Source organism: Cervus elaphus, chromosome 1 (assembly GCF_910594005.1).
Source record: "Cervus elaphus chromosome 1, mCerEla1.1, whole genome shotgun sequence".
NCBI lineage: Eukaryota > Metazoa > Chordata > Mammalia > Artiodactyla > Cervidae > Cervus > Cervus elaphus.
Window position 1 is genome coordinate 62,459,063 of NC_057815.1, and position 19,378 is coordinate 62,478,440.

At 38.7% G+C, this 19,378-nt stretch overlaps 1 protein-coding gene across 2 annotated transcripts; it reads right to left on the reverse strand.

The window, feature by feature from the left end:
• Positions 1–1,377: 1,377 nt before the first annotated feature.
• Positions 1,378–18,137, reverse strand: LOC122695556 (tripartite motif-containing protein 5-like). Of its 2 annotated transcripts, XM_043905613.1 has the most exons (8): positions 17,960–18,135; positions 9,954–10,444; positions 9,272–9,367; positions 8,089–8,319; positions 4,593–4,615; positions 3,292–3,392; positions 2,994–3,020; positions 1,378–2,778 (listed from the first exon to the last, which is right to left on the reverse strand). In XM_043905613.1, exons 2-8 carry the CDS (start codon positions 10,374–10,376, stop codon positions 2,069–2,071), a joined length of 1,611 nt encoding a protein of 536 aa, XP_043761548.1. In that variant the 5' UTR covers positions 10,377–10,444; positions 17,960–18,135; the 3' UTR covers positions 1,378–2,068. The 2 variants fall into 2 exon arrangements, with proteins under 2 accessions (XP_043761548.1, XP_043761556.1); XM_043905621.1 differs by lacking the exons at positions 1,378–2,778; positions 2,994–3,020; positions 3,292–3,392 and having other exon boundaries at positions 4,599–5,906; positions 17,960–18,137.
• Positions 18,138–19,378: the final 1,241 nt, after the last annotated feature.

Below are 19,378 nucleotides of genomic sequence, written 5' to 3' on the forward strand. Positions count from 1 at the left end.
TAGTCATAGTAGCAGTGGGCAGACAGGAAGGCAGAGGTCAAAGGGAAAATTTAAAAGCCCAAATTTTTTCTGTTTCCAAGAATCAGTACTAAGATATTGATTGTGCATACAAACACACACACACACACACACAGAAACAGTGGAAAAGTCTTCCTTGATAACCCTTGTCTCATCAAAGGTCTTCCTAAAATGAGAAAGTTGAGAATTCCTAAGAACAAACAGGAATAAAAGCAGTTATAGCTTAAACAAATAATCCATTTTATTTCTTTACAAAGAAAGAAATGAACTATGATTTGCTTGGAGGAAGACTGGGGAAAAATTCCAAAAGATATGGGGATTCCATCAGTCCCTGAAAGAATATTCGTTTCAGAAATAATTATTTCTCTAATCTCACTAAAGGAAGATAGTAGAATTTTCTCTTCCTTTTTATGAACTTTCACCTCAATGCAAAAGTCTGACCAAGGCTCAGAAAACATTTATCTATACTACTGTTAAGAGATCCCATGACTACACTTTTGAGTATTAATGTATCATTTTTACTGTGAATGTAATCACTGTGAATTTTTTAAAGCTAGACAAACAGACCATGGGTTTCCCTGGTGGCTCAGACAGAAAAGAATCAGCTTACAATGCAGGAGACCTGGGTTCAATCCCTGAGTCAAGAAGATCCCCTGGAGAAGGGCATGGCTACCCACTCCAGTATTCTTGCCTGAAGTATTCCATGGTCAGAGGAGCCTGGCAGGCTATAGTCCGTGGGGTCACAAAGAGTTACACATAACTGAGTGACTTGCACTTTCAAACAGACCAGAAAATGAAATTCAACTTCAATGAAATAGAATTACTACAGAAAATGTTTAAAATGTGAGATAATTTGGCTATCCAAAAATTTATTTAGTAGTTAGGTAAGATTGAGAAAAAATTGCAATTCTTCAATTTATTCTGTTTCTTAAAACAAAGAAATAATGTTGAAAATAAAGTAACATGCATTCTGAAAACGATTTATTTCATTCACAGTGAGAAGGAAACAAAAAGGAATAGACATTTATACTAGGCTTCCCCTTATGGGCTAGAAATTACAGAAGTTATTGCAAATGTTGTATTGTTTAATTTTCACAATATTAATCAGGTGACTTTTTAAATGAGAAACTGAACTCTACAGAATTTAGTTTACTTGATAAGAGCTATTATGTAGAAACATAAGAATTATAATAAAATTCTGTGATCACACACACACACATTTTTATGGCAGGAAGAGCTACAGTAGTCTTGACAGCAGCAGAAAGATATCTAGGATCTGAAAAATGAGACTTCAGTGAAAAGAACCATTGTATTCCTGAAGGAACAAATCTGTTTAATGAGACACTGATATAGGTTATGTTGTTTAGTAATTAAAAGATAAAATATTTATTATTGAGACAGTTATATGCTTTACACTTGGTTGCATTTCTCACAATCATCTTGTATATGGTACAATTTTATAACAAGATTGCTTTAAGGAAATAAACATATCACTTAAATATGCTATTCAAGTTTACACTTCTAATATGTAAAGACAGGGCTTGAATTTAGACACTCTGAACACAAAACTTTCATTCTTAGTACATATCATTTATGATATTTTCCCCTCAATTCCTTAATGAATATGGGCATCATGGATAAACTGAGACACAGCTCAGCACTCATTTTTTAGTGAAGGACTCCTATACTAGGTCTAATACACAAATGTTGTCGAAAAGTTTTCTTCCATTTTCTCAGTCAGTGGCGGTGTAAATGAGATTGTAAAATTTGGCAAAGGTGTTACATCAATACTGCTCTTTCTTTATGGGGCATCCATCATTTTACCATGGGTAAGGAAAATTAATTAAGATTTTCTAACACATACCTGATATTGGGGAAAATATGACACAAGGGAAATTGTTCACCCTCTTAATGAATGAAGGATGTTCAAATGGAAAAAAAAGAGAGGCAGCAAGGAAAAAGGGTAAGAATGTTGCAGATAAGCACAGGTGTGTTAGATGCACCTACAGTAAGAGGCACTATAGAGAAGGGAGTGTGAATGTCAGAAGACTCAACAGCTTGGTGAACACAGAGTCATGGGTGCTTCACATTGCATAGGATGGAAATATGGAACTGTTCTCTGAGGAAAGGAACATGAAGAGAATTTATAAATGGGAAACCCATGGTTGGTGACATTGAGAAATAAGACAGTGCGAGCCTCATAGTCTAGGAAAACCCCAACACGATGGGGAGAAACACTCAGGGAGAGGGTTAAAATCACAGGATGTGAGGAGGAAGATTCATCAAAGGCATTATATACAGAATCATGCTTTAACCCTATGACCCAATAGCGATTTTTAGGTTGATATCTTGAATAAACATTTTGACTACTGCCATTTATAGGTTGATATCCTGAATAAACATTTTTTCTACGGCCATTTTTAGGTTGATATCCTGAACAAACATTTGTTAAACTGAAACTTAGAGGTTGACATTCTGAATAAACATTTTGATAATTTTGACTGGTTTCGAATGAAAACTCCATGGTATCTTCACAGTTTTCACCACATACCCCCAGGATCCAGGCACGTTTCTCTGACACGTCTACCTCCCAGTAATGTCTCCCTGATGTGATAACTGGGAAGCCCAGAACACCAAAATTTTCATAATTATGATTCAGACCTGTATTAAAGTCCTGGTGATTGGACGCATATCTCACTTGTCTCTGATCCGGAGAAATGACAACATTTGCACCCCTGGGAGAAGTCAGGGTCACCTGAACTGTTGAAAAATATAGGCTTGGGTTAGGGTAATGATGTAGTTTTCTTGTGACATTTTGAAAGGGATGTTTAGAATAACTTGACTGGAAAAGTAATATGTTTGCGTGTGTTGAGAGGGAAAACATGGGTCTTAAAACATGGGACCTACTAGAAAATGAAAAATTCTAAAAGATGATGAGAACAGGGTGGCTTGATTATACTATGATGCCTCCTTACCCCAGTAGCGTTGCACATCTGTCAGCTCTGAAATGATAAAAAAAAAAAATCACAATATTAAATATAAGCAATAGAGTCAGCCCTGAAATCTATTTTCTTCCAGATGAGGGGAATGGCTATGGTGAGGTAGTGAACTGGCAGAAGACAGGATGAACAAAGCCCCCGGTCACCCCCCATAAATATGACCACATCCTTAGCACATAGTGTCTGGGCTTTGCTGTCTCCATCCACACATAGAAATTGGAGCCTCCTACCCATTTTTCCTCCATCAAAGGAGCCCTCCGACACCATTCCTCACCATTAAACACACGCAGTATCTCTCTCAGATCAGGAGCTCGAAACACTCTCCTCTGTTCCTTGGGGAAACTTTTTGGCTTCTTCAGAGCCAAGGATTCACTCCTAGGGAAGACAAATTTGATGCCCACAAATGTGATCTTTTTTTCCCCTCTAAACCACTGGCTTGCTATATTTTCACCCTGTTTACGGGCTTGAATTGTCTTTCCTGGAGACCTTGGGAAAGAAGAGAGTGGATGCCTGATCTTGGAGCAAGAAAGAAAGTGTTCATGTCTACCTTCCCAGGTACCCTCTGTGTGACCTGGATGGTCTTAAAATGTCAGAAGGGGAGTGTCTTCCTTCTATAATGAAATAACCCACCATACTCCACCTCCTAGGGATCATATGAAATTATATGAAGCAATGGATTTTACAAAACAAAACTTTGGTATCTAAAAAAACATAATTTGTGGAAAAGTCCCTGCACAGATGTGTGTTTCCAGGAAGGAGTCAGAAAGTGAGGTTGAAGACTCTGGCTCCTGGGTATTTGAGACATACCAGGTATGAGAACACTCTCTAGAGTCCCAAGATCTTCAAAGACTTCTGTCCAATAGAGAGACTCTCAGAATACCCTGAGATTTCACAATCACTAGGAATAATTACAAACCCTTGAAAAAGAAGACATTATGAATAATAAAGAGTAGTCTGACTTTCACGTGTTTGCAAAGATCTTGATGTTGCCATGTAGGTGTGCAAATTCAGACACAATGATTCTATCTTTCTGTTCTGGTTTCTAGAGTATGTGACCAAGCCTGATCAATAGTTTGCTCCAGGGCCAAAATATCCCTTGAGATTCAAGTCTGTTTTTGGAAATTTAAGCAGAAAAATATACAAGGACTTTGTCTCTTCTGGGAGCAGAAATTAAAATATAAAGGAGTTGTCTCCAATTCTAGGTGCTTGGCAGGAAAAGAAGACTCAACCTTCACATGACAAGTCAACCACCTACTAAATATGGGAACCTGAGTTGCATATTGACACACAGTGTGAATTTATGAAGTCGTGGGGATCTGCTACTGTATTTTAATACTGGTACTGACCCAAACTCTGCACTTCCCACAATCAATATTCTCTAATATAGAATCCAGTCCATTATCAATGTTTATAAAACAATCTAGTCCCGATGTATGAACAAAAATTTAAAATAAGACTATCCTCCATTTTTTCTGCCTTGAGCATTGTTTTATCCTAATTGGCCATCAGATAACTCTAAGGGATTTAGGTTATTTTCACAGCATAAATGGACTATCTCTGGTTTCCCACACATACCTTTTCATGATATCATTCACATCCTAGTGAGAAAAGAGAAAACATGAGTCAAAAAGTAGTAAGTCTCCCTACTTCACAAGCTTATTCACATCCCCATCAGCCCTTGATTGTGGAAATAAAGATGATCTCAATGTAAGAGCCAAAAAGTAGAGACAAGTGAAGCCAGTCATTCCAGAAGACACATGCGATGTCAGATTTCCCAAAAGGTAAAAGGCTTTGACCCTTGTAGAAGCATGAGGGAGACTTCTAGTATCTGGAGATGAGACATATTTATGGGAAAAACAAAAAGCTTGTAAGTTTGGTGACCCATGAGATGATTTGAATAATTCACAATTCTTCCATTTATTCAACAAAACTGTACAGTGATGTATTATTATTTGCCAAGCATTAAACCAGGCTTTGGAGAATCAAAGATGAATTCATAATCCTAATATTCCTCAAGCTATTTATACTGCACTTGTTGAGAGTACAAGCAAACAAATATATTACTGTAGGTGGTTTTTTCGTCTCTCTCATTTCATTTTATGCACTATAAGTGATCTCACACTCCCTTAAATCCAGCATACACAGAAGTACAGTTGATTTCTAACGCCTTAGCTTTACTCAGCTTTGTCTCTTAAATGCTTGTTAATATATTCAGTTAAACATAAGCCACAGGAATCAGTAACTTAGGATGTCTAATATGTAACTTACTATTCATCAATCAGATTGTCTCCTCTCTTGTACCCCATTTTCATGTTACCAATATGTATTCAGTCACTGTCCAAAAACTAGAGCATTTATCTGTATTATAGTCTATACTGAGTCTGCTTAGTCCATGACTTAACAGTTTTTAGCCATGTGATCTTCTTAATCATCACATATATTATTTTATTAATTAGTTAGAATAGATATACATCATTTTATCTGATCTCTTTTTCATGAAGCTTTATTTCCTCCATGTTAACAAAAACAAGAGCAACCAGTAGTTTTTGATAAAATTCTCTGTGTTAAAGCTCTTTTGTGTATATCACAAAAGTTAAGTAAAATTAGAATAATTAGAGAGAAAATAAATGATTGTGGGGGGACAACTGCAAATTTATTCAAAGTCTAATTCTCAAGCCCAAACCTTGTCATCAGAAGCCGGCTTGTGTCTTTCGCCAATTCTATTCATTCCACCTCTGCTGACTTTATTCTCAGTTTAAAGAGATGAATCTCCTGATATAAACTCCAGAAGAGAGCTTCCCCTTCCAGTGTAACCAAAAGTTCAGAAGCCTGCAGTTATTAGTTTACATACAATCAGGTGTCCATATTAAAATCATCATTGTGTTGTTGCTGGGAAGAAATGAAGCAATGTTACAGGAAGGTTCTGTATTTACTGAAAATAAATTAGTTTTAGTGTGAAGTAGATCATGGTAGGATAGGAAACACTGTAGTCACTAGAGCAAACCACAGGGGGAAAAAAAAATTTTTTTAAATACAGTTAAAAATAGGAAAGCTTAAAATTTTATACCAGGAATATTTGTTTAACACAAAAGAAGCTAGTTAAGAAGAAAGAGAAGAATGAAAACTACAACAGCCAAGTAGAAAGCAAATAGTGAAGTTTAAATACAGCTAATCAGTATTTGTATTAAAGCTATCATCTTAATACCCCAACTAAAAAGTTAGAGATTGTTGGATGGGATAAAAAGGGCAGAATTAGTGATTGTCATTTATAAGAGATGTATTTTAGATTTAAAGATACAAATGCTGCTGCTGCTGCTGCTAAGTCGCTTCAGTCGTGTCTGACTCTGTGCGATCCCATAGACGAAGCCCACCGGGCTCCCCTGTCCCTGGGATTCTCCAGGCAAGAACAGTGGAGTGGGTGCAAATGTAAAAAGAGAAAAACTATAGATCATGCAAGCTCTAATGATTTCAAATTTTTATATTATTATGAGAAAAAAATTGACTTTAAAACAATAAAAATTATGAACGAATGAGAGGATAGTTTTATAATGATAAAAGGTTTAGTACATCAAAAAGATAAACCAATTATACATGTGCATACACCTAACAATAGAGATTTAAAATTCACCAAGCAAAATTAAAAGGAAAAATGCAGAATTTAACAATAGCAGTTGCAGATTTCAACTCACTCTCAATAATGAGAGAACAGTTTATATGGAAACCACCCAATTATAGAAGACATGGACAATACAATCTACCAACTTGACCTGACATCTATAGACCATTTCACCCAATGAATGCAAAATACACAATCTTTTCATAATGTAAATTTTTCTGGACCTACAATATCTGAGGCCATAAACAATTATCAGTGAATTTAAAAGTTTAAAGGAATAAAATATATATTCTCTGATAACAATTGAATTAAATTTGAAATCTACAGCAGAAGTAAAATTCAAAAATCACCAAGTATTACTAATTAACAATACACCTTCAAATATCTACATTTTAACAAAAAGAAATTGCATAGGAAATATGAAAATAAGTTTATCTGAATAAAAATAAACACTAAATCAAAATGAATGGAAAAAAACTAAGACACTGCTGCTTATACTATTAAGATGCTCTCAAATCAGTGATCTACTAAGAAAGAAAAGTTGTAAAAAAACAGTGCACATACACACACACATTACACATGCACACATGCACATGCAAAAGTGTATACAAACACACAAAGAAAACAATAAATGTGAGAGCAGAAATAAATGAATAAGAAAATTTACAAAATAAATAAAATCAATGAAATAATACTTTTGAAAAAAAATTAATGTAATCGACAAAAATAACTAAAAGGAGTAGGGAAAAAAGTGAAAGAGCAAAATCTGGAATACAAAAAGGGACTTTGCTCTGAGTACTATGGAAATTAAAGGTACAATAAGGAATTGTTATAACTAACTTTATGTTTACAAACCAGACAACTTAGGATAGACAGATTCCTATAAAAACATACAATAAAGGACTAACGGACTGCAAAAAATAATCTTAATACAAGTAAAAAAGAAAGAAAAAAATATGTATATTTTAAACGTTTCCAATAAGAAAAACCCAGAGTGAAATGGCAATGCTGGTAAATTATACTGAGTATTTAAAGATAAATAACAGTTCATAAACTGTCTTCAAAAACAGAAAAAAGGTAGACAATCTCAACACATTGAGGAAAAAAACCTTCTTGGAATCTGAAGTTAATTTGTCTGTGATAATCTGAATCATGAAAAGGTACTTGATAAATGTTTAGCACGGGACCGCAGAAAACAGGGGCTTATGGAAAATCACTGAACACAATAAGTCTTCTCTAGACAGTGAAGTGTTTGCAATGAGCTTGCTAACAGTAAAAATAGAACTTTTCCTTGTTATTCCTACATTGAATAATTCAGTTATTCTTATAACCTCTGAAATAGATGCAGAGAAGGTATATTGCAGAGTCAAAGCAACCTCCGCGAGGGCATCAGAAGGATCACAGGAACTTAATTCTCTCACGCCTCAGATGCTGGGGTTCCTTTCCAAGTCTTACCTGCAGCAGCTCCATTGTTGTCCCTTGCAAATGGTGCTCCACATCTGAGATGAGATTGGTCACCAACAGCTTCTCTTTGACCAGATCATTCTCAGATTCTGCCAGCTCTTTGAGAATAACTTCCAACTCATCCTTCAGTTTTTTCAGTTCCTTCACCTCCTCACTGTCCAGGATTTGTCTTAGTCTTGTAAAGTTTTCCTGGACACTTTGCATCTCATTTTGTATTTGAGTCTTCAGGAATGAGAAAAAGACAGAGAGAGGGACTTGGGCCATCGGCCTGAGACTGGGAGCCAGAAAAATAACTATTCTGCTTGGGAAGTTCCCACAAGGAGTGAAAGTCTCTCATTCATGTCTGACTCTTTGTAACCCCATGGACTATACAGCCCATGGAATTCTCTAGGCAAGAATACTTGAGTAGGTAGCCTTTCCCTTCTCCAGGAGATCTTCCCAACCTAGGGATTGAACCCAGGTCTCCCGCATTGTGGGTGGATTCTTTACCAGCTGAGCTATAAGGGAAGCCCAAGAATACTGGAGTGGGTAGCCTATCCCTTCTCCAGGGGATCTTCCCCAACCCAGGAATTGACCTGGGGTCTCCTGCATTGCAGGCGGATTCTTCACCAACTGAACTATCAGGGGAGCCCACAAGAAAGTGAAATAGATAGAGAAAAGCAAAACTTGGGGTAGATGACTTTGTTTATAATTTTTTTCTCTTTACCATATTTCAAAATAATGGTCCCAAGTCTGCACTGTTGAAGGCAACTCAGAGCCAAATGGGATCTCTGGGTGTGGGCAGCCTTCACACATCTGTCCAGGATGCCCATGCCTCCCTCCATTACTCCTGACCCCCTCCCACCACCCTCTCCCAAAAAGTTGAACACTGAGGGCAGAACAATGAGCCATTGTCAGATATCTCCCTGAGAAGACTAATAAACATGACAAGAATGGAATATGAAATTTCCTAGCCATCCTCACCAGAGAGGCCCTCTCTATAAATACTCCCCTTCCAGTATTTATGTTTATTTGTGGTATGGTCCCTTTTTAATACCACACCAATTATAGGAAGGCTGAAGAAAAGGATGTGCCAAATGACTTAACTGTCATGGTGCAAAGAAAAAGGCAGCTCCTTGTGACCAACCCAAGGTCCTGCACCTGTCTAACTTTCTCAGGAAGTGTCTTCTCATACCTTCCAAGTAGACATCTCTTCTCTGACTTTAATTTCCAACTTCTCAGCTTCCTGTTTCTCCGCCTTCAGCCTCTGCAGACGTGATTGGAGCATTTTCTGTGAGAGAAGAATCACACCAGTGTCAAGATATGGGCTTTCTCAGCACCACTATACTGGATAAATGGGATAAATAAGGCTGATTTCCAAAGAGAATAGACTTAACAGAAACTGTGAAAGTGACTAGAATCTCTGACTTGGGAGAAGACCTTGATAGTGAATGTGTTCTTTGAGACTCAAGATATAGGAGACACTGTCCCCTCACCAAGAGAAGACTGGTTCTCTTTGTTTTGGAAGAAACTTGATTCTGTAAGAAAAAAAAAAAAAAAACTTACACCTCAATCCACCCAGTGTCCTAGTAACGTATCATGTTCAGAAGGGTAATGAGAGCTTCTCTTGGCCCCAGATGTCCACGCCCTAGCACAAGATACATGAATGTCTACTTTTGCCTAAGAGTCCATTTGTTTGCTTATACTTGGGTGGAATGCACAGAAATTTTCTTCACATGTCAGAAGGTAGGCATATGAAGAAAAGGGATCACAGGCCTCAAGTCCCTGGTAGCCAGGTAATTAAAGTCCAATGCAAAGTAGAGATTTCCCTCAAGTACCATTTCCTGCTGTGTTTTTTCTCCATTCTGGTCTCTTACCTGGTACTTTGGTGCAACCTCCTCCAAGAGGAACGTCTTATGACCTCGGTGCGCCTGAGATCGCTCGCAAAGCCAACAAATGACCTTCCTATCCTTTTCACAGAAGAGCTGGAGTTTCTCTCCATGGTGAGCACAGAGATTTCTCTTTTGCTCTTCCTCTTGGTTCCCCTTAACCTCTTGGAGCCTCTGCACTATATTGGCTACCTGCCTGTTAGGCCGCAGTTTCCCAGGCTCAAAACTAACTCTGCATACAGGGCAGCTTCTGTTCCCCTCTTGGCCAATTATGGATTCCTTGTTGTTTACAGTGATACAGGCTTGACAGAAGGTGTGACCACAGTCAAGGCTCAGGGGTTCTGTCAGAAGCTCCAGGCAAACAGGGCAGGTCACCTCCTCTTGTATGTTCATCAGGATTCCTGAAGCCATGGCAGTTGCTCACTGCTCCTTCTTGTCTTGACTTCTGACAGTTCTCTCGTTCGCAGATCCCTGAATGACTGGAAAGATTAAAAGTGCAGAGTTAGAAAAGTAGAAGTAAAATGACACTTGTTATCTAGAAATCAAGGATGACCCAAGAACAAAATATTGAAGGATAAAAAATAAAAGGTGGAGACATAAAAAAAGAGCTTCTTGACCTGGTAAAATGATTTTTTATAATAATTCTAAACATTTTGTTTCCATTTCATATCACATGACAAATTTCATCTATCCTTATCTATGCGTTGATTGTTATTTTTCTTTACCAAAACAAAAACTAGTGAGCTTTTCTTACTAAGATCTGTGAGTGACCCACCATCTATCCTGCTTTTTCTCCTCCATGCGAAAAGCACACCCTCAATGTAAAAAGCCCTAAAGCGTTTAAGTATTTGGGCTCTTATACCTGCTCTTCTCTCCTCGTGGTGTATCAGTATTACTCACTCTTTTTTTTTTTAATTGAAGTATAGTCGATTTAGACTGTTGTGTTAGTATTAAGTGTACAGCAAAGTGATTATATATGTGTGTGTGTGTGTGTGTATATATATATATATATATATTCTGTGCTGTGCTGTGTTTAGTTGCTCAGTCGTGTCTGACCCTGTGACCACATGGACTGTAGCCCGCTAGGCTCCTTTGTCCATGGGGATTCTTCAAGCAAGGATACTGGAGAGGGTTTCCATGACCTCTTCCAGGGAATCTTCCCAACCCAGGAATTGAACCAGGGTCTCCTGCATTGCAGGCGGATTCTTTACTACCTGAACTACCAGGGAAGCCTATATATATATATAGGCTTCTGGGTTCAGTCTCTGGGTTGGGAAGATCCTCAGGAGGAGGGCAAGGCAACCCATGCCATTATTCTTGTCTGGAGAATCCCATGGACAGAGAAAGCTGGCAGGCTATAGTCCATAGGGTCTCAAAGAGTCAGACACAACTGAAGTGACTAAGCATGCATACATATGCACGTGTATGTGTGTGTGTGTGTGTGTGTGTGTGTGTATAGGGCTTTCCAGGTGGCACAGTGGTAAAGAATCTGCCTGCCAATGCAGGAGATGTGGGTTTGATCGCTGGGTCAGGAACATTTCTGGGGTAGGAAATGGCAGCCCACTCCAGCATTGTTGCTTAGAGAATCCCATTGTCAGAGGAGCCTGACAGAATAGTCCATGGAGTCTGAAAAAATCGGACACAACTGAGAAACTGGGCACGCATGCATATATGTATGTGTATATATATGTATATATATACACATATACACACATGTATATATATTCTTTTTCATATTCTTTTCCCATTAAAGGTTATTATAAGACATTGAGTATAGTTACCTGTGCTATATAGGAAACCCTTATTTACCCATTTTAAGTAGAGTAGATTGTATATGTTAATTCCAAACTCCTAATTTGTTTCCCTTACCCATCCCCTTTGGTAACCATAAGTTTGTTTTCTATGTCTATGAGTCTATTTCTGTTTTGTAAATAAATTTATTTGTGTCATTTTTTTTCAGATTCCAAATATAGGTGATATCACAATATTTCTCTTTCTCTGTCTTATTTCACTGAATATAATAATCTCTAGGTCCATCCATGTTGCTGCAAATGACATTATTTCATCCTTTTTTATGATTAATATTCCATTGTATATATTCTTTATTTATATGTTGATGGACATTTAGGCTGCTTCCATGCCTTGGCTATTGTAAATAGTGCTGCAATGAGTACTGGGGTGATACATGCACCTTTTTGAATTAGAATTTAATCTGGATATATGTCCAGGAGTGGGATTATAGGATTATAAAGAAACTCTATTTTATTTGTTTTAAAAAAAAAACCTCCGTAATTTTTTCCATAGTGGCTGCAAAAATTTACACTCCCACCAAGAGTCTAGGAGGATTCCTTTTCCTCTGCACCCTCTCCAGCATTTATTATTTGTAGCCTTTTAAATGATGGCCATTCTGACTGGAGTATGAATCTCTCATACTTCAGTACACTCTCTCTTTACATGTTCTTTTATCACATAGACCCTTCTGATGACTTATTATAGTATAACTCTTACCACCATTTGTTGAATATTTACAGTGATTTCCCTTATTAGCATGCCATAATATATGACAATAGGTTTGTGTATATAGTAAAAAAAAAAAAAATCCTTTATCAGATGTGAAAATAAAGATAATGACCTGCAAAAATCATATATCATTAATACACAGAATGGGAATTCAGAGTCCTCCTTGAGAGGCCTCCTAACCCACTGAGTTAGTCAAAGACAAACAGGTGACTCATGGGCCCAATTAATACCAAGGCAATGAGGGTGTAGAAGTAAGGAGACCTAGACAAGCTAAGAGGTCCTGGGTAGTCTCAAGTGTGTAAATATTGATTTCATTTTCGTCCAGAAACATGCCAACCAAGGACATTGATAGGAGATTAATAACATGAAAGTATGAGGATGGTGAGGAGCAAGATGGTGCAAACAGATTCATAGGATCACATGAGTCAGATACATAAAAAAATAGAAACACAGATGAAATTAATGTTGCTTTTGAGAAAAATATTCTCAAAATATTAGCCAAGATCATTCAACTAATTATTGACAAAAAATTGTGTATTGTCAATTGGACAAATATCCATACATAGAAAGTGGAAACATAGAGTTTAAACTACAATGAATGGGCTTACTATTCACTTGGAAAGTAATAGTACATTAAAATTCAGTTATATATATATATATATATACATATATCAGGCTTCCCTAGTGTCTCAGATAGTTAAGAATCTATGCACAATGCAGTAGACCCAGTTTCAATCCCTGGATTAGGAAGATCCCCTGGAGAAGAGAATGGCAACCCACTCCAGTATTCTTGCCTGAAGAATTCCGTGTTCAGAGAAGCTAGGCAGGTTACAGTCCATGGGGATGTAAAGAGTCACACACAACTGAACAACTAACACTTGTATATATATACATATATATATATAAAGAGATAGAGAAAACATTACTAGAGAGACATATGTGTTGTTCAGAAGTCAAAGACTGGGGGGAAATATGGAATTATCCAAAACTTCCAACTTAAAAACATAAGGATTGAACTGAAAACTGAAGAAGATGAAGGAGATATTAAAAGAGAAAGAGAAAAAGTGTGTATTAGGTGAAGGAAATGACCTGTTTGTGGAAGACATATCATCTTGTATGAGTTTTAAAAGGCCAGTGTGGCTGTATACAAAAGACTGCTAGGCTTGTATTACAAGAGGCTGCAGTGACGTTAAATATGACACTTCCCAAATTATTTAACATTTGGGGACCCATTTCTGAGAGTCAGGAGAAGCTATCAGTGTTTTCCCATCAGAGAAGAGTAGGGGCATGACAAGCTGTGCCTTGGGTTGTGAGATGTTGAATGGACCCAGAGTGGAATTGGGAAGATCAGGTAGGAGGCAGCTGCTCAGGGTAGAGACGGTGATAGCTTGAGGGACAAGATGATGAAGGAAATTCTGGGCAGCAGGTCAGAGTGAGAAAAGAGAGGAGGTAAAGGACAGAACTGGGAGTTGAATTAGACATGTGGGGAAAAGGGTTAATATCAGTCCTGGACATTTTCCTCCTGTAAAGATCATATTGTCCTTTTTGTTCCTAAGGTTTTTTTTTTGTTGTTGTTGTTGTTGCTATTTTTGTTGCATGTGTTTTGTGTTTCCGGAAACCTACTGGATTGCAACAAAGTGGAAAGTCAGCAGCCTTTCATGACCACATTGTTGACAGCAAAACTAGCCTGATGTATGAAGTGCATTTGGGCTAGAAAGACTTTGCATGGAACTTAAATGATGACTGATGAACATACATCTCATTTTTCACAAGGGAATTGTGAGTCTTCTGTCAAATATGTCTGTTTTAGGTCCCTAGAAGTTGTGCTCATGATCATTTACAAAGAGTTCAGATCTTTACAGAACTAGGCTTATCTCACCTGTGGTGGACTCACACACATCCATCTAGCATGGTTCCTTACAAAGTTGAGATGACAGGGATAATGTCCCTCCTGTAAGGAACATCTCTGAGAGCTCAACTAAAGCAGCTGTGCCCAATGCTAGTTCTCCTGTCCTGTAACTCCCAGCTAAGTTTAGCCAACCTGGCAGTTTATATTTTATGAGGTTGTATGGGTAGGATTGGTGATTCAGATTGGAAACCACTGCTTGTGGTCAGTCGGTGGGAGTATCGCAGAGCAGTAGCCCAGAGATGCTCATTCTTCAACCTGGACTCACTATAGCCCTGTGGCCATAGTCCAAACTCAGAGGGTCTATCAGAGGTTCCAGGCAAAGGGGACTATGAAGCAACAAACAAGAAAGGGAAGATCTCAAGTGATATTCCTGTCTTAATGGTTGCCAAAGTTTGATGTCAAAACAAAGATCTCCAGTGTGAGACAGCTAATAATCTCTGTTCGCTCTGAACAAGGGAATGAAAGCTATACAGCCTGCACAGAGTTCAACTGAGACTTACTGAAAATCTCCAGCTGTGCCATGTTCATCCTACATGAAGGATCCTGATAAAGATGAGGCTGAATCAAAAAGTCTACAAACCATAAATGCTGGAGAGGGTGTGGAGAAAAGGGAACCCTCTTACGTGGTTGGTGGAAATGCAAACTAGTATAACCCCTATGGAGAACAGTGTGGAGATTCCTTAAAAAAATGGAAATAGAACTGCCATACGACCCAGCAATCCCACTGCTGGGCATACACACGGAGGAAACCAGAATTGAAAGAGACACATGTACCCCAATGTTCATTGCAGCACTGTTTACAATAGCTAGGACATGGAAGCAACCTAGATGTCCATCGGCAGACGAACGGATAAGGAAGCTGTGGTACATATACACAATGGAATATTACTCAGCTACAAAAAAGAATGCATTTGAGTCAGTTCTAATGAGGTGGAGTAAGTCAGAAAGAGAAACACCGATACAGTATATTAACACATATATATGGAATTTAGAAAGACAGTAATGACTCTATATGCAAGACAGACATCCCTCTGGATGGGTTGGGGAGGCAGGTGGAAGGGGGGTTCAGAATGGGGGGACACATGTCCACCTGTGACTGACTTATGTTGATGTATGGCAAAATCCACCACAAAATTGTAAAGTAATTAGCCTCCAATGATTATATAAATAAATACATTTTTTAAAAAAGATAAGGCTGAAGGTGAACAGGAAATATAACCCAGCTAATGTTACAGATATCGAAAATATGCCCTTTGCCCCTGACTGCAAAGATCAAGTGCCCCAGATCACTCTCTGATGAATAAGATCAGAGGTTAACATTATTCAAATCTAAGACTAAAACTGTGATCCAAATCTGGTGAGGGGCCTCCAGTTATGTCTCAGTGCATTCAAGATCCAACCAATGCTCAGATGCATCAAGAACCTATTGAGAAGGGAGGATCAGAACATGCATTCAGACATGGGGTGGCAGAATTTATTTTCTCTGCAGAGCTAAGAGTTAATGTCAAAGCAGTGATCACCAGACACAGAAGAAACTAGTTCTCACATATGAAGAATGATACCTCACCACTATCTAAACAGTGACCCAATGTCTCCCCAACAAGCAGGAAGGTAGATGAGGGAACATGAATCACATCTGCTTGATAAAAACTTCAGGTGATTGCACCTTACAGGTTGGTCATCTGACATTTGAGCTCATGAAAATACAAACTCACAATATCTCAGAGGTAACAACTATAGATCCACAAAAAAGGACATAAAACTACAATAGTTAAGTAGAAGTCCAAACAGGAAATTTATAAGCAGAACTTTCTTCTTCTGTGACTGCAATAAAGCTGTTTCTCTAAATATGATAGAGCCACAAATTCTTGATCTTAGATGGGAAACCATTTTTGTAAATCAAATCAGAAAGTGAAATTGTGCTTTGTTTTATGTGCTAGACAGTTTTCTACTATTATACAGTATAAACTACTTATAACACTTGCAAAATAAAACCTGAAGCACTAAAGTAACAAGTCTATTTGAAAATCATGTAGTAATTACCATGGCTGCAGGGAGCCGGCCAGAACGTACAGGCCCCTTACGGCCCTAAGAGAGAACAAAGGGTCTCTCTTTGTCCTGCCACCCCTTCTTGTTAAAGTATAGACTGGCATTTGTCTCCTTCAGGGAAAAAACACCCCGGTGACCTTTCGCCTGTTTTCCTGGTGCTGACAAACTCGCCATGCTTGAAGCCTGTTTTCTATCTAGTTCTATTGATCTTAATCATGTTGGGCACTAGGGTAATGCTTTACTGATCTTAAGTGTAGGAATTTAAAACATCTGTGCCTGTAGCTCTGCATGTATGCAAACCCTCGATCTATTTTTAGTAACTCCTGTTAACATATATATAGGTGTGGTATGCTTCAATAAAGTTGTTGGACTCAGACGCAAGCTGACTCCGTCCCTCTCAACCCATCTTTCTGAGTCTTATTTCCTAGGTACTCTGGTAATTGCGTTCTCGACCAGTTCGTTTGCCGGCAGGCTCTGGCACATGACAGAGGTTCACTGTGTGAATTCAGAAGATGTTTCTAACACTGGCTGTGGCTGAGAGGGTGACAAGGAATTTGTAGCAGAGATGATAATGTCCAAAAAAGATTTGGTCAAGAGAAAAGAAGTCATGGTGAGAAAAGAGATTTGACTTCCATTTCTGTGCCTTGAGTACAGTGGGTACAGCTGTAACTTCTATAGGAAAGAGGAAGGGAGATAAACACAGTGGTTCCTCTAACTTAACTTTCCTGGTTAAGTCTCATGATGTGGTATAAGAATACTTCTCTAACATCTTTGATATCCTTAGTAACAATCAAGTAACACGTCTTTAAAACTTAAAGTTAGATGTCATTGTTACTAGAAGTTAGATGCTTCCAGATGGCACTTCTGGAAGTTTTTCCCAATTTTTCTACTTGCCCCAAGTAGTTTTTCTACTTGCCCCAATCTCTCAGCTGAGCTGCTTCTGGGTGGCACATCCCGCTGAAGGAGAAGCATGAGCAGGTTAGGGATGTAAGGAAGTGTAGCATTTCCCTGTGTCTGGACAAGAGAATTCATGAGAGGCTGCAGAGCCTGCCAGATGTCACAGCATCTGACTTCTGAGCACAGGCAAGCCTAGGGAATGAGAAATGATCTATAGAGCCATGCAGAAATATTGTATTTCTACACTGATAGAAAATAAAATATCAGGACTGGAAGACCCTTCAGCCTTTGACCTGTTATTGAGGGAAGGGACTTTCTAACTCTGAAAGACCAAAAATTCTGGCTGTTCTCAGTATGTTCGATTCATACTTACAGAATACAAAGGCTCTGTGGGTAGATTCACCATACAGAAATAAACAGTCCCTTCAAGGAACAAACAAAGCCTTTCTTTTCTTCAACCACCTTTCTCCAAAGAATTCCCCTCCCCCAGACTGCTCTTCAGTCCACACTCTAAGCCGGAAGCCTGCAGGCTGGGCCTTTCCCCAGCTTAGAACAGCTTGCTGCTGCTGCTGCTGCCAAGTCACTTCAGTCGTGTCCGACCCCAACAAATAAAACTCACCTAAGCAGATTCCGTTTTCTTCTTGTGTATCTTTCAAATTCTGCGCTCCACAAACCACTTAGTTATCCTCAGATATGAATGGAGAAGTTGTCGATCCTTGGAGGAGGGTGAGCATTTGTCCTGGACACATGTGTTCAGGATTCTCTCGCCTCACCAGGGGCCTGAAGGAAACTGAAAGTTAACTCCTAGTGGGTGGAGTTCGGGCAGGAAGAGAAACTATGGGCCAGTAAGAGGCATGCACATAGGGCCTCTGGAAAGTAATGAGGCTTTTGTGCCTGCGATTGATAGGTCAGTGAGTGCCTTTTATTCCTATCTCAGCTCTTCTCCGAGAAGCTATTCTCAAGTCTCTTCAAAATAATCAGTCCTCTGGAAAACCAGGCTTCCCAAGCAGTGCAATTTCACACACCCACCTTGTCTTGTTTCCTTACTAAAGAGCTGTCAGATGCAGGAGTAAGTACCCCCTTTACCCCAGTGAAGACCCGCACTGAGGGCTCCCCTGAGGCAACAGCATTGACTTGCTCTTTACTGGCCTGTGTCCACCAGCTGAAGAAGTGAATCTGGCCAGTCTGTCCTGTTAGGTCATGTTAGAGGAAATGGCTCAACAAATCTGCAATCACTCAGGTGGTCAGTCAGAGAGGTGATCACAGAGTGGCTGTTCACTGATGCTGACATTCAGAAGCTGGATACCATGTGGCCAAAATGACACTTTTACTAAATAGGTTGAGAAAGAGTAAACTGTAGGAGGGTAATTTGTTGAACAATGACATCTAATACTATTTAACATATAATCCTTAGGATCTTATAAAACGAAGCAGTAAAATTAACTTTGTGTGTTAACACCAACTGGTCGTTTGTGTCAGACTGTCTCTAGATGTGTCTGTGTGGGTGTCGTTTCCAGATGAGATTAGAATTAGGTCTGTGGACTCAGTAAAGTATTTGCTTTTTCCAGGGTGGGTGAGCATCATCATTCAATTTGTTGAGGAATATGGAAAGAACAAACATGTGGAAGAAGGAAGAATTTGTTCTTCCTGTTCCTGCCTGCCTACTTGAGCTGAGATGCAGCTCTTCTATTGCGTTTAGACTAGACTGTACCATGGCCCCAAGCTTCGAACTTGGACTGAGTTACCTAGATTTCCAGCTTGTAGACCGCAGGACTGGAATTTCTCAGGGTATGTAATTATGTGAGCCAATTCCTTACATGAAAGAATCTTCAAATAAATATTCATGATGAAAATAGATATATAAATAGATATTATGTCTCGCTGAAGTACCTTGAATAACACAGTAAAGAAACAATTCTGTGTTTTTTCTTGACAGAGGTGAACTATAATAAAGATAATGACACAGATAAGCAGCAATTTCCAGACATGAGCCAAACAGTGATATTTCGGGTTTGTGGGTTTTTTTTTTCTTTTTTGG